The 16,517-nt window shown below is 49.0% G+C and overlaps 1 protein-coding gene and 1 long non-coding RNA gene across 3 annotated transcripts; one reads left to right on the plus strand and one right to left on the minus strand.

The window, feature by feature from the left end:
* Nucleotides 1-79: 79 nt before the first annotated feature.
* B4GALT3 (beta-1,4-galactosyltransferase 3) lies at nucleotides 80-6,889 on the minus strand. 2 transcript variants are annotated; one of them, XM_009185172.2, is made up of 8 exons: nucleotides 6,805-6,889; nucleotides 5,820-5,965; nucleotides 5,187-5,453; nucleotides 4,373-4,608; nucleotides 3,257-3,447; nucleotides 3,003-3,125; nucleotides 996-1,100; nucleotides 80-858 (listed from the first exon to the last, which is right to left on the minus strand). In XM_009185172.2, the coding sequence occupies exons 3-8, from the start codon at nucleotides 5,437-5,439 to the stop codon at nucleotides 585-587; spliced, it is 1,182 nt and encodes a 393-aa protein (XP_009183436.1). In that variant the 5' UTR covers nucleotides 5,440-5,453; nucleotides 5,820-5,965; nucleotides 6,805-6,889; the 3' UTR covers nucleotides 80-584. The 2 variants fall into 2 exon arrangements, with proteins under 2 accessions (XP_009183436.1, XP_031510625.1); XM_031654765.1 differs by lacking the exons at nucleotides 5,820-5,965; nucleotides 6,805-6,889 and having other exon boundaries at nucleotides 5,187-5,468.
* Nucleotides 5,963-7,399, plus strand: LOC110741220. The gene is made up of 2 exons (XR_002517061.2): nucleotides 5,963-6,343; nucleotides 6,772-7,399. It is a non-coding gene; the product is annotated as an uncharacterized LOC110741220 (long non-coding RNA).
* Nucleotides 7,400-16,517: the final 9,118 nt, after the last annotated feature.

The raw sequence follows: 16,517 nt of genomic DNA on the forward strand, positions 1-16,517 counted from the left end.
TGTTCTATCACCTATAGGCATAAGAATGCGGGGGAGCAAAGAGGCAAAGTGTGCCTGGGATGCAGAAAGTAAGAGCAGATGCAAGACAAAGTCCTTTATTAGAAAATATATCAAAATCCCAGCCCTCTGAGCCAGGACCAGAAGGGGGAGCTATTCCAGCATGGGCAGAAAATGCCCAGGGAGGGGCTTCCTTCACCAAACAACTTCCCGGGAACCATAAATAGAATAAATATTCACAGAGGTCCCAGGAGAAGCCAGATCACTCTTCTCTTTATGGAAGAGGAAGGGGCTTGGGGTCCAGCCCTGCTCCTACCCTAGCGGCAGGGACTCCCAGGAATCGTCACATAAAATCATGACATCAAGGATTCACAGTCATAACCCCCACAGGAGACCCTAGAGAGAGGGACCCCTCAGGTCTACGGGAGCCCAGCTCCAGTCCAGCAGTGAGGAGAGGCCCCTTCCCCCTAGCACGGCACCAGAGTTCAGTTCCTCCGCATCCCTCTGAGAACAGTGAGGAGCTGAGGGTGGGGAGAATACAACCCCATGAATTCGGTTTCATGATTAAGGTAGGCAGGAAGGAGGAGTCAGTGTGAACCTCGGAGGGCTGTGTGGTTGGCAGTAGGTGGAGGCCCAGGCCTGGATGGGGGCCGGCGTTGCAGCATCTCTTGACGGAAGGCTTGGGAGGAACCAGGTGGGTAACGGGGCCCAGAAGGAGCCCGAGGACCCCGAGGGTCAGTCCCAATGTCTGCTGTGATGTTGGTATAAAGAGGCCCCAGCTCTCGAGCCAGCAACTGGTATGTCAGTGAGTTCATCCCATCTTGCGTCCAGGAATTCTGGGTACGGACCAGGAGGTCAAATCTGAGGGTTAGAGGTTGGAGACTAAGACCCAGAAAAGAACAGCCAGAAATCTAGGGACCTTTAGGAGTTTCCTGGCTAGGGGTACAGAACCCTAAGGATTCAGTAACAATTCCCAGGCAGTCCTTCCTTCTTCCTACCTGTGGGGATTTTCCTCGTTGCCCTTATCTCCTCGGTGCTTCACCATCTTATAGTGTCCTACAGATGTGGGGGGCCGAGAGATCTTCATCCCAGCCAGGCGCACCCTATGGGAAAAGTGAGGGGATCATGGGGGATCCAGAGTAGAAGAAAGCAAGGAAGGGATTAAATGTTTCTGTACACAAAAAAACAACTACTACTCAGTAGGCAAAAAAACAAACAAACAAACAAACAAAAAACCCTGAAGTCAAACAGAAAGAAGAAAATGGCTGAAGAGAATATAAAAGCTGGATGTATCCAAATCCTCAGGGCCCAGTGCCAGTCTCCCTAGGGCCTTCAAACAGTTGGCAAAGGTAGGTTTGTACCTACTCCCTTGGCTTCCTAAAGGGCTCCTAGGAGCTGCCCTTGCAGTCTAGGAAGGATGCCGAGAGAGGCCATTCTGTTAAAAGGATAAGAAAAGCCTGGGAGTTGCAGACCCAAGCTCAGCAATTCTTAGAATAGTGACTGAGCTACCCCAGCTTATCTCCCACATCCCCCATGTTAAGAAAAAGGTAGGCCAGGTGCAGTGGCTCACACGTGCAATCCTAGCAGTTTTGGATGCTGAGGCAGAAGGATCACTTTAGGCCAGGAGTTCAAGACCAGCCTGGGAAAATAACGAGACCTTGTCTCTAGGGGGAAAAAAAACAATGAAAGAAAGAAAAGAAAAGGATAGAGCCAGGTAATCAGGACCTTGAAAGAAACAAACTTCGCGGCCGGGCGCGGTGGCTCAAGCCTGTAATCCCAGCACTTTGGGAGGCCGAGACGGGCGGATCACGAGGTCAGGAGATCGAGACTAGCCTGGCTAACATGGTGAAACCCCGTCTCTACTAAAAAAATACAAAAAACTAGCCGGGCGAGGTGGCGGGCGCCTGTAGTCCCAGCTACTCGGGAGGCTGAGGCAGGAGAATGGCGTAGACCTGGGAGGCGGAGCTTGCAGTGAGCTGAGATCCGGCCACTGCACTCCAGCCTGGGCGACAGAGCGAGACTCCGTCTCAAAAAAAAAAAAGAAACAAACTTCAAGGCCGGGAGCGGTGCCTCAAGCCTGTAATCCCAGCACTTTGGGAGGCTGAGACGGGCGGATCACGAGGTCAGGAGATCGAGACCATCCTGGTTAACACGGTGAAACCCCATCTCTACTAAAAATACAAAAAAACTGGCTGGGCTGGTGTGAGGGCCTGTAGTCCCAGCTACTCGGGGAGGCTGAGGCAGGAGAATGCGTAAACCGGGGCCGGAGCTTGCAGTGAGCTGAGATCCGACCCTGCACTCCAGCCTGGACGACAGCGCGAGACTCCGTCTCAAAAAAAAAAAAAAAGAAAAGAAACTTCACATCTGACACACAGAAGCATGGAGTGCAGATGGCCTGGGAAGGAACTAGAAGCATACTTATGTATATTTACAATTCACTGGGTATTTCACACACATACAGAGGATGAAAATTCAGAGATGTCATCACAGAGGACACAGGGGGAACAGAGGCAATTGGTCCTGCATACCAAGCCCTAATATTCATACCACAGACATGAAATTGGGTCAGCTGAGGCTGAAGGTCAGAATGTTTCACATGCTAAAAATGAGTTGGCCCTGTGCCAGTGGCACAGGCCTCTTACAAAGTGATTCTGGGAACACAGAGCAGAGCCCCTCTGTCTTAACCCCATAGGAAGTGGTCTGGCTGGAACCCTAGCAGAAGGCAAGACTAAACTGTCTCTGGGCCCCTTTCCAGTTCTGGAATCCAGCGATACTATTTCCTATTGATCTTATGTCCTCTCCCAAGAACAAACTAACCAGAAGATACAATGGGCAGCAGCATGCAAGCCTGCTCTGGGTATCCTAAAAAGACTAAGGGAAAGGAATGGGCTCAGTGCAGGACCAGGGAGCTAAAGGTTAGTGTTGAAGGGATATGGCCCAAGGTGGTCTTAGAGGACAGGGATCCAGACTGGGGTCAGGAGGGAAGAAGTGGCAGGAAGTCTGACCTGGTAGCAATGTCATCATCCTCACCACCCCAGCCCCAGTATTCATTGGGGAAGCCATTCATCTTCAGGTACTGGTCAGGAGTAAGCGCCGAGACTCCTCCGAAGTACTGGGGGTATGGGAGGCTAGGGAGAGAAAGATCCTTGCATGCCCCAAGTCTTCTGGGGAGACATCCCCAACCACAATCGCCTTGACTCTCCTCCTTCCACAGGATGGTAGGCTTCCCTGTTTCCCAGTACCCTTCCATGCTCTCTACCTGTATCCAAACTTGTTCATAGCAACAGCAACATGGCGGGGTCCCCGGGGGTCACACACATACAGATTGTGGTCATTTTCTGGCAAGAGGTCCACATCATGCAAGAACAGGCAGTCCCACTCTTCATCACGCAGGGCCTCTCGCACCCCAACATTGAGCAGTTTTGCCCTGTTAAATGTTCCATTTCCAGCCTGGAAGATAATGGAGGGGGACCAGACTATGTCTGTAGTGGCATAAAGAAGACGGGGCTAAAGAATAAAAGTGAAGGCCAGGCACAGTGGCTCATGCCTGTAATCCCAGCACTTTGGGAGGCCAAGGTAGGCGGATCACAAGGTCAGGAGATTGAGACCACCCTGGCTAACATGGTGAAACCCCATCTCTACTAAAAATACAAAAAATTAGCTGGGCATGATGGTGCACACTGTAGTCCCAGCTACTTGGGAGGCTGAGGCAGGAGAATGGTGTAAAACCCGGGAGGCAGAGCCTGCAGTGAGCCGAGATCGCGCCACTGCACTCCAGCCTGCGCAACAGAGTAAGATCTCAAAAAAAAAAAAGAATAAAAGTGAAAAGAGGGAAATCAAAGTGGGGTGGAGGGCAAGGAGAATGAAAAAGAAAGACTATCTTTTTCATTTTTCCACTTAGTCATTTGACAAATCTTGCTTCTGTATTGATATGGGCCTGATACTTAGATGCTGCTGTCTAACATTTAATCCTGACAATCAGCAACCAACAATGGTGTGGTGTGGAACAGGTGGTATATTAGTTATCTTTTGCTCTTTTCTCATGTTAGATGTTTAAGTATCTTGCTCAGAGTCATACATGTTAACAAGTGACGGAACTAGAATTTTAGCCCTATCATGTCCAATTCCAACTCTGCACAAGCCATTCAATAAAGGAAAAATCACAGAAGAGTGTAGGACAGTGGGAATAACCTAAGCAGATTAAGGGGAAGTATGGGACTAACAAATTTGGAAGAACAGTGCCAGGTGCTTCTCCACACTCTAACAGTCTGGCCCTCTTAAAATTATTCTAGGGACCCATTAGATGAAAGTGGAGTGGCATGTGCTTGAGGCTTCCTTAGAAGAAAGAAAGTCAAAAAGGTGGAGATTGGGGTACCTGGTGGATGACATAGATGCCATAAGCAAGCTGCTGGCGCTGCAAGAAGGGGTGCAGGTGGTAGAGCAACAGGCGCAGGTGGTGCTCCCGGGCACGATGAGGCACAATGATGGCTGTTCGGGAGCGGGGCTCACAACCTGCAGGGCGGTACCGGCCCCCTGGTTCTACCCGGGGATTCCGCTCCACAATCTCTGCCAGTGATGGCACTGGGCTAAAGGACACCGACACAGGACCCACTGTTGGGAAGGAATGGCAAGTAGAGGGATCAGAGAGGCAAAGAGAAAAGAATCAAACTAGGGTCTGGGAATACCTCTGGCACTGGCAGTCTGGTTCTGGGGCTTAGTTCTCAGGGCTCACTCAGAAATCTCACATGCCTTGGATTCCCCATCACTGGGACAGCTCTACAAAGGCTGGAAGGTGCAGGATCCTTACCTAGCCTTCTCTTCTTATTTTAGGGTTGCATAACTCTCCTGTCTCACAGGGTTGGAAGCTATAGTTGAAGGCTGGAGAGAACAGGACTTGCAACTAATTAAACCAGGGCTCATCTACAAGGAAAACAATTCCTAGCCTGGGGCAGGAAGAGCCCATAAAGGGGCAAGCAGTAGAAAGTAAAAACCCAATAGTCTAGTCTAAACTCCAAATTCAGAGTCCACTCTATCTCAACCTCAGCCCTCTATCTCAACCTCAGCCTACCTGCAGAGTCCATGATCCTCTTCTAAGTTCCACTTCTGCCACTCCATACCTCCCTATCCCCAAGCCTCCCTGTCCCCGCATCTTGTCCTTCCTTTCACCACCCCCTTCCTCCTGCACTCACCTAAGAGAGGAGATCGTTCTGGACAGTAGGGCAGACCTTGAGGAGCTGGAGGACCCCCTGGGGCCCCAGGAAGGTGACTGAGGTTACTGTAGACATCACGAGGGTGAGAATAGTCAAATGTCGGCCCCTGATCTCGGCCAAATAGGGCACTGAGACTTCGGAAGCCCCCCAGTGACAGGTACATCATGACAGCCAGCTGGGAGCCCACAAGCAGGGCCAGCGTGCAAGGCCGCTCCAGCAGCCTCCGCAACATCCTGGGGGTGAGATCTAGGGAGGGAGAGGGGAATTCTGGGGCTAGGCAGGAAGAGAGCAAGCCAGCAGAGAGGTCAGTAGGTAGGGTTGAAGGTGGTGCCAGGAGTAAAGAGGAAAAAGAGGCAGAGAACAAAGTCACAGAAGGGAGCACACAGGTGCACAGTCACGCAAGGAAACAAAATAGAATGTAACCACCAGTAACCCTACCACCTGTCACTTCAGCCCAAGTTTCACTCTCCTCTACCTCCCCCGAAACCACTCCCACCATCTACTGTCAGTCCTCACCCCCAAAAATGTTTACATCATTCAAATCTCATGTGCATTCCAGAAGGGTCTCTAGAGACCCCTCTTCCAATTTTAGAGGGGAAGAGATAGACTCACGTAGGTTCAAGCTGTCTTCTTACGGATCATGGGGGCTCCAGGGGGTCCCGGGGGGACAGAGATGTGAGGCATTATCTAAAATTGGAAATGTCACAGAGGGCAGAGAATGGCTCCATCCAGCACTCCAGCAGCGAATCTGGGACCAGCTGGAACAGAAGTGGTAAAGGATAACTAGCTACCTGCACCACCAGAGATCAGGATCAGGGTGAAGCTGGTTTCCCAGCAGGGGAAGTGAAGGAAAGTGGTTGGAAAGGAAGAGGAGGAGCAGGAGATGGTAGGTCCCTCGCCTCTCTCCCGTGCTACCCTGGAGTGATAAGTGTCAGGTTCATACTTAACCACCCCCGTACCCCTACCCCAACAGGACAGATTGGGGAGTGGGGACAGGGCAGCTAATGGAAACATTGTTTCCCCCAGGCCAAGAACCTGTTCAAGTGGCAACAGAGTCATGACAGGACCGTGGAGTGACCTAAGGAGTACTCAGGGCGAAGTAGGAAACAGGCTCCTTCTGCTCTTCATGTGCCTAGGTGCGAACTCCTCAGGTGCAGGGACCGTGACCACCTGGGGGCTGTAAGCGAACAGCCCCGAAGCTCGGCGGAGAGTAGGGTGGGGGTGGCGTCCTCCACCTTTTCTACCTTTCCCCTGTTCTAGCGGGGGTGGGGAGGAGGGTTACAGCTGAAGAGAAGGGGTGAGGGAGAGCAGGGGCAGAGACAGTCAGGGGTGGCTGGAAGGGCTCACCTGAAGGGGCGTGGTCCGCGCTGTGCAGGGGGTTAAAACCCAGCTCTTTCGGAGCACGCCCATCCTATCCCAGTCTCTTGCTTTTGCCCTACCTTGCAACGTGAGCCCTCCCGGCCCCCGTCCATACTTCCACCTAGGACCCCGTCCCTGCTCAGGCTCGTCTCCAGGCGTTACCCAAAGCTTCTCACTCTCTCGAATGCCCAAACCTTTATCCCAGGCTTCCCCGCCCACGCGTCCCCAGCGAACATACCTGGTCTTTTGCTGCCTGTCGTCACCGCCACCCCAACAGCCGGGCAGGCATCGCTGTCGCCATCTTGGAAGCGGGCGCTGCGGGGGCGGGGCCTCGCGTCACGGGGCGGGGCCTCGGGGCTGAGCCACCCGGGCTGACTAGGCACCCGGTCCGAGACATCGTGTGGTCCGGGGCTTGTGCGGGAGCTGCGCCCGAGCCTACCCGCCTCGAACGCGTTGCAGGCGACGCTTTGGGAAGCGGGTGCGAGGGCTCAACTCCACTACGCAGACTGCTAGTGGGATTTCATTTCCTGCCCCTCAGATTTGTAAAAGCAGAAGCTCAAGCCATTCATTTTCCTCTGGGCCGAGACAGACCAAGAGGCTAGTGAGCCGGTTTCTGGTGCTCCGCTGACCTCGTTATCACCCGGGGGTTGGCTGAGCCCTCTCCCAGTGTGTCAGTGACACCCCCTGCAGCCTACTGCCACTTAGTATCAATAGTTCCTCACGCAGGCTACAGCGTCGCGGACCGCTCTAGAGCATTTTTGTATTCCCATGGTATCCCGCAGGCCTGGAAATAAAAAACGATTAGTTAATAAAACAATGAAACATTGAATGTGGAGGGAAAGGCAGCGTCTTCTTTAAAGTAAAATTGTGTTTCCTCAGATATTAGAGTAAAATGGATGCTCCGTTAACATGTAATATGTTTACGACAGACACTACCCCTAGCATACTGTGTTCCTTAGAAGCAGATGTTCACGCTGAAGAAACAGAGACTTGAATAACTCACAGAATCTGCCCCAAAAGCCCATGGTCTTGTGTATCTTGTATGGAAGGAGGGATGTAAACAATATAAGGTGATAAATATGCTGGCCTAGAAGTGGCAACTCATTCATACGTGGAGATTCTAGAAAGGCTTCCTGGAAGTGATAGCTAATGGGAAACCTGAAGGACTTGTCTATAGCATATCCTTCTGCTTTAAAGGTTCTGTTTTCATGGGAGTTATTTTACAATTCATGTAGGTAACTGATCTGTATGCAAATTCTGTCCTGTCTGGTAGAGGTTCAATTAACCTGCTATTCCCCACACTGTGCGGAAAAAAAGCAGTTTTGGCCTCCATTTTCATGTTCATTTCTGTTTTCCTGATCCATAAATATGTCCGTTGTCTAGATTTTCTCTTGTATTAATTATAACATCTGCTAGTTTCTTCATGAGTTAAGTGAAATCAACACATGTTCATTTTTTTCTTAATTTCTTTTTTCTTTTTTTTTTTTTTTTTTTTTTTTTGAGACAGAGTTTCGCTCTTGGTTCCCAGGCTGGAGTGCAATGGTGCAATCTCAGCTCACTGCAACCTCTGCCTCAGCCTTCCTGAGTAGCTGGCATTACAGGCGTGCGCCACCATGCCCGGCTCATTTTGTATGTTTAGTAGAGACAGGGTTTCTCCATGTTAGTCAGGCTGCTCTCGAACTCCCGACCTCAGGTGATCCACCTGCCTCAACCTCCAAAAGTGCTGGGATTACAGACGTGAGCCACCACGCCTGGCCTTTTTCTTTATTGTTATTTTTTAATTAAAAAATTTGTAGGCCGGGCGCAGTGGCTCAAGCCTGTAATCCCAGCACTTTGGGAGGCCGAGGCGGGCGGATCACGAGGTCAGGAGATCGAGACCATCCTGGCTAACCCAGTGAAACCCCGTCTCTACTAAAAAATACAAAAAAAAACCTAGCCGGGCGAGGTGGCGGGCGCCTGTAGTCCCAGCTGCTCGGGAGGCTGAGGCAGGAGAATGGCGTGAACCCGGGAGGCAGAGCTTGCAGTGAGCTGAGATCCAGCCACTGCACTCCAGCCTGGGCGACAGAGCGAGACTCCGTCTCAAAAAAAAAAAAAAAAAATTGTGACACGGTTTCACTCTGTCACCCAGGCTGGAGTGCAGTGCCAAGATCACAGCTCACTGCAGCCTCAACCTCCTAGGCTCAAGGGATCCTCCCACCTTAGCCCAGCGAGTAGCTGGGACAACAGCACATCCAGCTAATTGTATTTTTTGAAGACACAGAGTTCTGCCATGTTGTCCTGGTTGGTCTCTATCTCCTGGGCTGAAACTATCTGCGCGCCTTGGCTTCCCAAAGCGCTGGGATTACAGGCGTCAGCCACAGCATCAGGCCTCTTAATTTTGTTTCTCTTTTTCCTTCCTTCCCTCCTTCCTTCCCTCCTTCCTTCCTTCTTTCCTCCCTTCCCTTCCCTTCCTTCTTTTTCTTCCTTTCTTCCTTTCCTTCCCCCCCACCTTTTTTTTTTTCCCCAAATACCCAGTCTTCAAGGGATTTTTTTTTTTTTGGAGGCAGAGTCTCGCTCTGTTGCCCAGGCTGGAGTACAGTGGTGCGATCTCAGCTCACTGCAACCTCCGCCTCCTGGGTTCAAGCGATTCTCCTGCCTCAGCCTTCAGAGTAGTTGGGATTAAAGGTGCCCACCACCAACCCCGGCTTATTTTTGTATTTTTAGTGGAGACAGGATTTCACCATCTTGGCCAGGCTGGTCTTGAACTCCTGACCTCGTGATCCACCCACCTTGCCTCCCAAAGTGCTGGGATTATAGGCATGAGCCACTGCACCTGGCCTATGTGTTCATTTTTATGTTGGTATTGACAAAGACCCTCTCCTTAACCAAACTTTCAACAGGCTCCTCTGAGACCTCTTTTTGGCTAGGTCTTGTCCTTTCACCCTGTCTTGGGCCTGGCTAGCCAGTTATAGGAAGAATCCTGCCAAGTCAGTTTAGGGATAATTCCCTGCCCACTTCTCCACCCTTTATATCTGATCTATCTGATCACCCTCACCTCCCTTCAGGAAAGATCCTGTTAGGTCAGTTTAGCAAGAATCCTCCCAGCCTTAATGTAATTTTCCTTCCATCCACTGACTCTGATTCTGCTCATTGACTATTGCAATAGTCTTCCTTACTGTTTTAGCAAGTGTCAGAATAATTTTTTCTTTAACAGTTTAAGGGTCATAATTTTACCTTTTTCTGAAAATTGCCTTTTTTTTTTTTTTTTGAGACAGAGTTTTGCTGTTGTTGCCCAGGCTGGAGTGCGATGGCACCATCTCGGCTCACCGCAACTTCCACCTCCCAGGTTCAACCGATTATCCTGCCTCAGCCTCCCGAGTAGCTGGGATTACAGGCATGCACCACCACACCCAGCTAGAAAATTAACTTTTAACAGATGGACAGTGTTCCAGGCAGAGGAAATCATAAGGGCAAAGGTCTGGAAATGAGGAAGATATTAGGGAGTTGGGGAAATTAAAACTGGGCCCGCAAGGCTGGACAGTAGAGTGAAGGGAATGAGATGTGAGACTGGAGAGGTAAGCAGATACCAAATAATGAAGGACTCCACAAACCACATTAAAAGAGTTTGGGTCTTATCCACAGGGCAAGAAGAAGGCATTAAAGTGCTGTAAATAGAGAATGCTATGATCAGAACTTTAGGAAATGTGGAGCGCTAATTGAAGTAGTCAAGACCAGAGGCAGGGAGACTATTTAGAAAGTTACTGCAGAAATCCAGGAATAAGATGAAGCTCATGCAGAATAGGTAATAACCGAGGGACTGGAGGGAAGAAAGTACCTTTGAGAACTTTCAGGAGGCAAGCAGGACTTGAAGATTGACTGGATGTGCCAAGTTAGGGAATTGGACTCCAAGAGGACACCCAGATTTCTAATTTGGACCACTGGGTGGTGCCATTTAATGAGAAACAAAACTTAGGAAGAAGCACATTTTGGGGAAGGGGTAGAGATGACAAACTTTAGACATAATGAGTTTGAGGTGCCTGTGAAGGCTCAAAATGAGATAATGCTGGGTTTAAATACAATACCAACTTTGAAACCCATTGGCTGTGTACGGAGCAATACACTCTCTGGATTTCATCTGTAAAATGAACTCTAGTCTTAAGGGGTTTTGTGATCATTAGTGAGAACTATGGAAAACTTTTGAGCACAAATAGAAGCCGAGACAAAGCCTTGATTTTTTTTTATTATAAATTTTTTTTAAAGAGACAGTCTCACTATGTTGCCCAGGCTGGTCTCAAACTCCTGGGTTCAAGTGATCCTCCTGCCGTGGCCTCCCAAACTTGATTTTTTGTTTGTTTGTTTTACTTCTATTTATTATTATTATTTTTAGCTTCTGATATAGTATAACTCAAAAAGCCTTGATTTTTTAAGGATCTCACTGTGTAGTGGAAAAGATAGACTTAAACAGATCATTGAAATGTAGTTCTTGGCCTGGCATCATGGCTCACGCCTGTAATCCCAACACTTTGGGAGGCTGAGTTAGGTGTATCAGTTGAGTTCAGGATTTTGAGACCAGCCTGGGCAATATGGCAAAATTCCCTTTCTATGAAAAATACAAAAATTAGCTGGGCATGGTGGCTCACAGCTGTAGTTCTAGCTACTCACGGGGCTGAGGTGGAAGAATCACTTGAACCCAGGAGTTCAAGGCTGCAGCGAGCTGTGATTGCACCAGTGCACTACTCCAGCCTGAGTGATAGAGCAAGACCCTGTATCAAAGAAAAAAGAGAGAAAGAGAGCAAATGTGGTTCTCCCAGAGGACCCTTCCTTTGAGCTTCTGCTCCTCCATTGCATCCTGTCTTACAGGACTGACCCTCACTTTCTTTTTTTTTTTTTTTTTGAGACGGAGTCTCGCTCTGTCGCCCAGGCTGGAGTGCAGTGGCGCGATCTCTGCTCACTGCAAGCTCCGCCGCCTCCCAGGTTCACGCCATTCTCCTGCCTCAGCCTCCCTAGAAGCTGGGACTACAGGCGCCTGCCACCACGCCCGGCCAATTTTTTTGTATTTTCAGTAGAGACGGGGTTTCACCGTGTTCGCCAGGATGGTCTCGATCTCCTGACCTCGTGATCCGCCCGCCTCAGCCTCCCAAAGTGCTGGGATTACAGGTGTGAGCCACCATGCCTGGCCTTTTTTTTTTTCTTTCTTTCTTTTTTTTTTTTTTGAGACAGAGTTTCTCTCTTGTTGCCCAGGCTGGAGTGCAATGGTGTGATCTCCAGCTCACTGCACCTCTGCCTCCCGGGTTCAAGTGATTCTCCCGCCTCAGCCTCCCAAGTAGCTGGGATTACAGGCATGCGCTACCATGCCCGGCTAATTTTGTATTTTTAGTAGAGACAGGGTTTCTCCATGTTGGTCAGAATGGTCTCAAACTCCCAACCTCAGGTGATCTGCCCGCCTCGGCCTCCCAAAGTGCTGGGATTACAGGCGTGAGCCACCACACCCAGCCTTCACTTTCTATCCCCTTCTCTATCTAACCATTTTCTTCTTTTTTTAGAGTCAGAGACTCACTCTGTCACCCAGGCTGGAGTGCAGTGGCATGATTATAGCCCACTGCAGCCTTGAACTCCTGGGTTAAGGTGATCCTCCTGCCTCAGCCTCTCAAGTAGCTAGGACTACAGATGTGTACCCAGCTAATTTAGTTTTTTGTGGAGATGGAGTCTCACTCTGTTGCCCAGGCTGGTTTTGAACTCCTGGCCTCAAGTGAGTCTCCTGTGAGCCACTACGAAGGCCTATCTACTATCTTCTGACCATTCCCTTACATTAATTTGTAAGCTCCCTGTTTTCAAGAACCTTCACTTCTGCTCTGTGTCACCCTGGCCACACCCTGGACTTAGTCATCACCTAGAACTGTTACGTTTCTGAAAACTTAAATTTTAATATGCTGGTTTCCACCACAATAGTCTTTCTATATTCTGAATAAATCCTGGGGCCCAGTCATGACACATAACACAATAGAAGAAACCCAGCTTAGTAATCAAAAACTAATTTAAATCTCTACTTAATTTTTCAAGGAAATATCAGAGACAGGGGAAAGGGGCAGTGAATTAGGAGCACATTTTAATGGACAGCCCAATGTCTTTAAAATCCTCTCTCTCGGCTGAGCGCAGTGGCTCACGCCTGTAATCCCAGCACTTTGGGAGCCCACGGCAGGCGGATCACCTGAGTTCAGGAGTTCGAGACCAGCCTGATCAACATGGTGAAACCCTGTCTCTACTAAAAATACAAAAATTAGCCGGGCGTGGCGGCACATGCTTGTAATTCCGGGTACTTGGGAGGCTGAGGCAGAAGAATCGCTTAAACCCGGTAGGTGGAAATGGCGCCACTGCACTCCAGCCTGGAAAACACAGTGAGACTCCGTTGGAAAAAAAAAAAAATCCTCTCTCTCCCATTCAACATTTTCTGCTTGGATGGTATTTCTCCCCAAAACTATCCCTTCTGACTCCCCTCAGCCCACATTGTTTTTCCAGATCTCTCTCCCACTCAGCTCTTTCTCTTACCATATTATCCTCCAGTTTCTGGTTTTCTGGTCTGTTCTCTTTACCTGTTTACCTCACTTTGGTTTTGAATAACATAGAAGAACCTGAACCTGACCTAGCAAACGGAAATCATGCCCCCCTAACAGCCTCCCACCATCCATGGGTTCCCTGCGGTCTTACAGCTTTTGAAACATGTCCCATTCTCCTCACCCAGGCTGGAGGCAGTGGCACACCACAGCCTCACTGCAGCCCCTCCACTTCCTGAGTTCATGGACCTCCCACTTTCTAGGCTTCCCACCTTTCCCCACCTCTGTTCCTTGAGTAGTTGGACTACAGGCATGCACAACCACACCTGGCTCATTTTTTTTTTTTTTTTTTTGAGATGGAGTCTTGCTCTGTCACCCAGGCTAGAGTGCAGTGGGGCAATCGTGGCTCACTGCCACCTCTGCCTCCCGGGTTCAAGCAATTCTTCTGCCTCAACCTCCCAAGTTGCTGGGATTACAGGCGCCCACCACCACGCCAGCTAAATTTTGTATTTTTAGTAGATACGGGGTTTCATCATCTATCTACTAGGCTGGTCTCAAACTCCTGGTCTGGTCTCGAACCAGAGACCGGGTTCTCAAACCAGGCTGGTGTCGAACTGCTGACGTCGTGATCCACCCGCCTCGGCCTCCCAAAGTGCTGGGATTACAGGCATGAGCCACTGCACCCTGCCTTTTTTGTATTTTTTGTAGACACCAGGTTTCATCATGTCCCCCAGGCTGGTATTGAACTCCTGGCCTCAAGTGATCCTCCCACCTTCGCCTTCCAAAGTGCTGGGACTACAGGTATGGGTCACTGTGCCCAGCCTTACTGCTTACTTCTAGGAGTGACAGACACCTCCTCCAGAAACACTTCTCTGACCTCATATTCTGTGCTAGGTGCCCCTCCTTGATCATGGCACCTATCACACAGGTCTGAAATTTTTGTCCTACCTGACTGTCTCAGCCACCAGATTGTGAACTCTCTGAGGATTAGGACCATGTCTTTCCTTTTATCATCCCTTCAACGTAAGCCAGAAGTTTTTGCACAAATTTACAAAATGGCCCTTATATCTGACCTAGACAGTTCCTTGGTATAACTGTTTTCTCACTCTAATGCAGGCTAATGCAGGGGTTAGAAGTTGGGGAGCAGACAAAGGAAGAGATATAAGAAAAGGAGAATTGGCCTTTATTGACCACTTACTAAAAACCAGACACAGTGCCAAACATTTACATCATTATATTCTTAAGTCTGGACCTCTCTGTAAGGCAGGTAATAGTACACACGTTTTATAGGTAAGGAAACTGAGATTTACACAGATCAAGTAATTAAGGTTGCATCATTACATGTAAGTAAGTAGCAAGGCTTAGATTCAATTTGACTCCAAAAATCCATGTCCTTTCCACATGCTGTGGAATGTTTACAATGTTTACAACCCATTGGCTTATTTATTGAAAAAATAAATGGGATAAACAGTCAATTCTCAATGCCAGATTAGGTCAATTAATATTTTACTCTTCAGATCCATTTTCAAGTGACAATTCTTATGTTTTCTGCTCCCTACTGTTTATTTGCATCTAGATTATCAAGAGAATATGTTGACCAGGCACCCTGGCTCACACCTGTAATCCCAGCACTTTGGGAGGCCGAGGCAGGCAGGTAAGTTGAGCCTGGGAGTTCAAGACCAGCCTGGGCAACATGGAAAACCCCATCTCTACTAAAATTACAAAAAATGAGCTGGGCGTGGTGGTGCATGCCTGTAATCCCAGCTACTCAGCAGGCTGAGGCAGGAGAATCACTTGAACCTGGGAGGTGGAGGTTGCAGTGAGCCGAGATCACACCATTGCACACTAGCCTGGGTGACAGAATGAGACTTTGTCTTAAAAAAAAAAAAAAAAAGAGCAAGTGCTAGTGTGTCTCTATGAACTTGGATGTGTGTATGTCAACGTGTCACTGTTGGTGTGGGTGTATGGGGCCTGTTTGTTGTCCCAAGACTGTGAGGGATACTTAAATCTACTTCCTCCCCTCCCTTTCCTTCCTAATGCTACTTAAGTACTCTGGGTCTGTCCCCATGTAAGATCCTGCCTGGGGAAGTTGTTCAGTGTTGTTGCTCCCCCGCCTTCCCTGACCCCCCTCTTTCTGAGCATTTTTAGCACTGGTGGTTTCCTCCAGCTGTCATCTGGTTTCTCCTGGTGCCAACGATTTTGGCTTTGCCCCAGCAACAGTCAATAGGGAAGGTATTCAATTGGTTCAGAAACATCCTCTCAGCCAATAAAATATTAATACATTGAAATTCACTTTCTTCTCCCTTCCTCCCCCACAAGCCCTGACCAATGAGATGCTAGTTTTGTCACCTACTACCAATCTGGTATTTTAGAAAACAAAATACTGTAATACTGTATGAAGATTACAGAAATGGGACTAGAGATGGAATAGAAGTGTAAACGCCTATTCCACAGCACCCTCCAGGAACCCTGGCTATCCCACCTCCATTACAAAAATAGTGGCTGGACAAATGCCCAGATTTCCTCTGTTCAAACCACAGAAGCAGAGAATCTCAGGGGCAGAAGGGGCTTTAGGAAATTGGCCCAACCTATTGCTTCAACTTCCTCCCCCACCTCAAACACATACTCATGCACAACACTTGCCATCTCATAAAATGGTTGTCCAAACTCTTCTTGAACTTCTCTAGGGACAGGGCACTCAGTCCCTTGTCATTCAAGGCCTTTTCTTTTTCCATTTCCTCTTTTCACCTCCAGGACCAGATATTTGAATTGTTTCAGTGCCTCCTTACTTCCTATTATTACTGTTTCTGTTCCTCCTTATATATCTACACCCCAGCTCAGGCCCATGAAGGCAATAAATAGGCAGATGGGAAACAGAGCTCATTGTGGCTCCTACAGGGAGATATGTGCCCCACCACAACCCCATCCCTAGCAAGAACTTGTTGGACTCCTATTAGGTAAAGCTTACCTACAACCTGGGTCTTGGAGGGGTGGTAAGGCAGAGACCATTCCAGAAAGGGGTCAGGCCTTGCCTGGGATTGAAAGCTGAGATGCCCATTGATGGGCATCTCTTTGATGAGCTAGCTCTCTCTGCCCCTCTTTCACTTTAGCTCCTGTTCACTTACCCAATCACAGAGGTGGCCCCTAAGCTCAGTCTCATTCTCAGAAAAACTTATTTATGCCAGTGAGAACCTTACTTGGTGAGCGAAGGGCTTTCTCTTAAAATAACAGGCAGAAAAGTGATTTAAAAGTGAATCTACACCTGTAGTCCCAGCTCCTCAGGAGGCTGAGGTGGGAGGGTTACTTGAGCCCAGGACTTCAAGGCTGTAGTGAATTATGATGGTGACACTGCACTCCAACCTGGGCCACAGAGCGAGACTGTCTCAAAAGAAAAGTCCAGGTGTGGTGACTCATGCTGGTC

The sequence above is a fragment of the Papio anubis genome, chromosome 1 (assembly GCF_008728515.1).
Source record: "Papio anubis isolate 15944 chromosome 1, Panubis1.0, whole genome shotgun sequence".
NCBI classification, from domain to species: domain Eukaryota; kingdom Metazoa; phylum Chordata; class Mammalia; order Primates; family Cercopithecidae; genus Papio; species Papio anubis.

Excerpts from the sequence above, each read along its gene's own strand:
- B4GALT3 (XM_009185172.2), bottom strand. The coding sequence starts at position 5,439 with ATGTTGCGGAGGCTGCTGGAGCGGCCTTGCACGCTGGCCCTGCTTGTG. Across the intron at positions 1,101-3,002 it reads GATGATGACATTGCTACCAG|GGTGCGCCTGGCTGGGATGA; the intron begins GTCAGACTTCCT and ends CTTTTCCCATAG. Across the intron at positions 859-995 it reads AACGAGGAAAATCCCCACAG|ATTTGACCTCCTGGTCCGTA; the intron begins GTAGGAAGAAGG and ends TCTAACCCTCAG.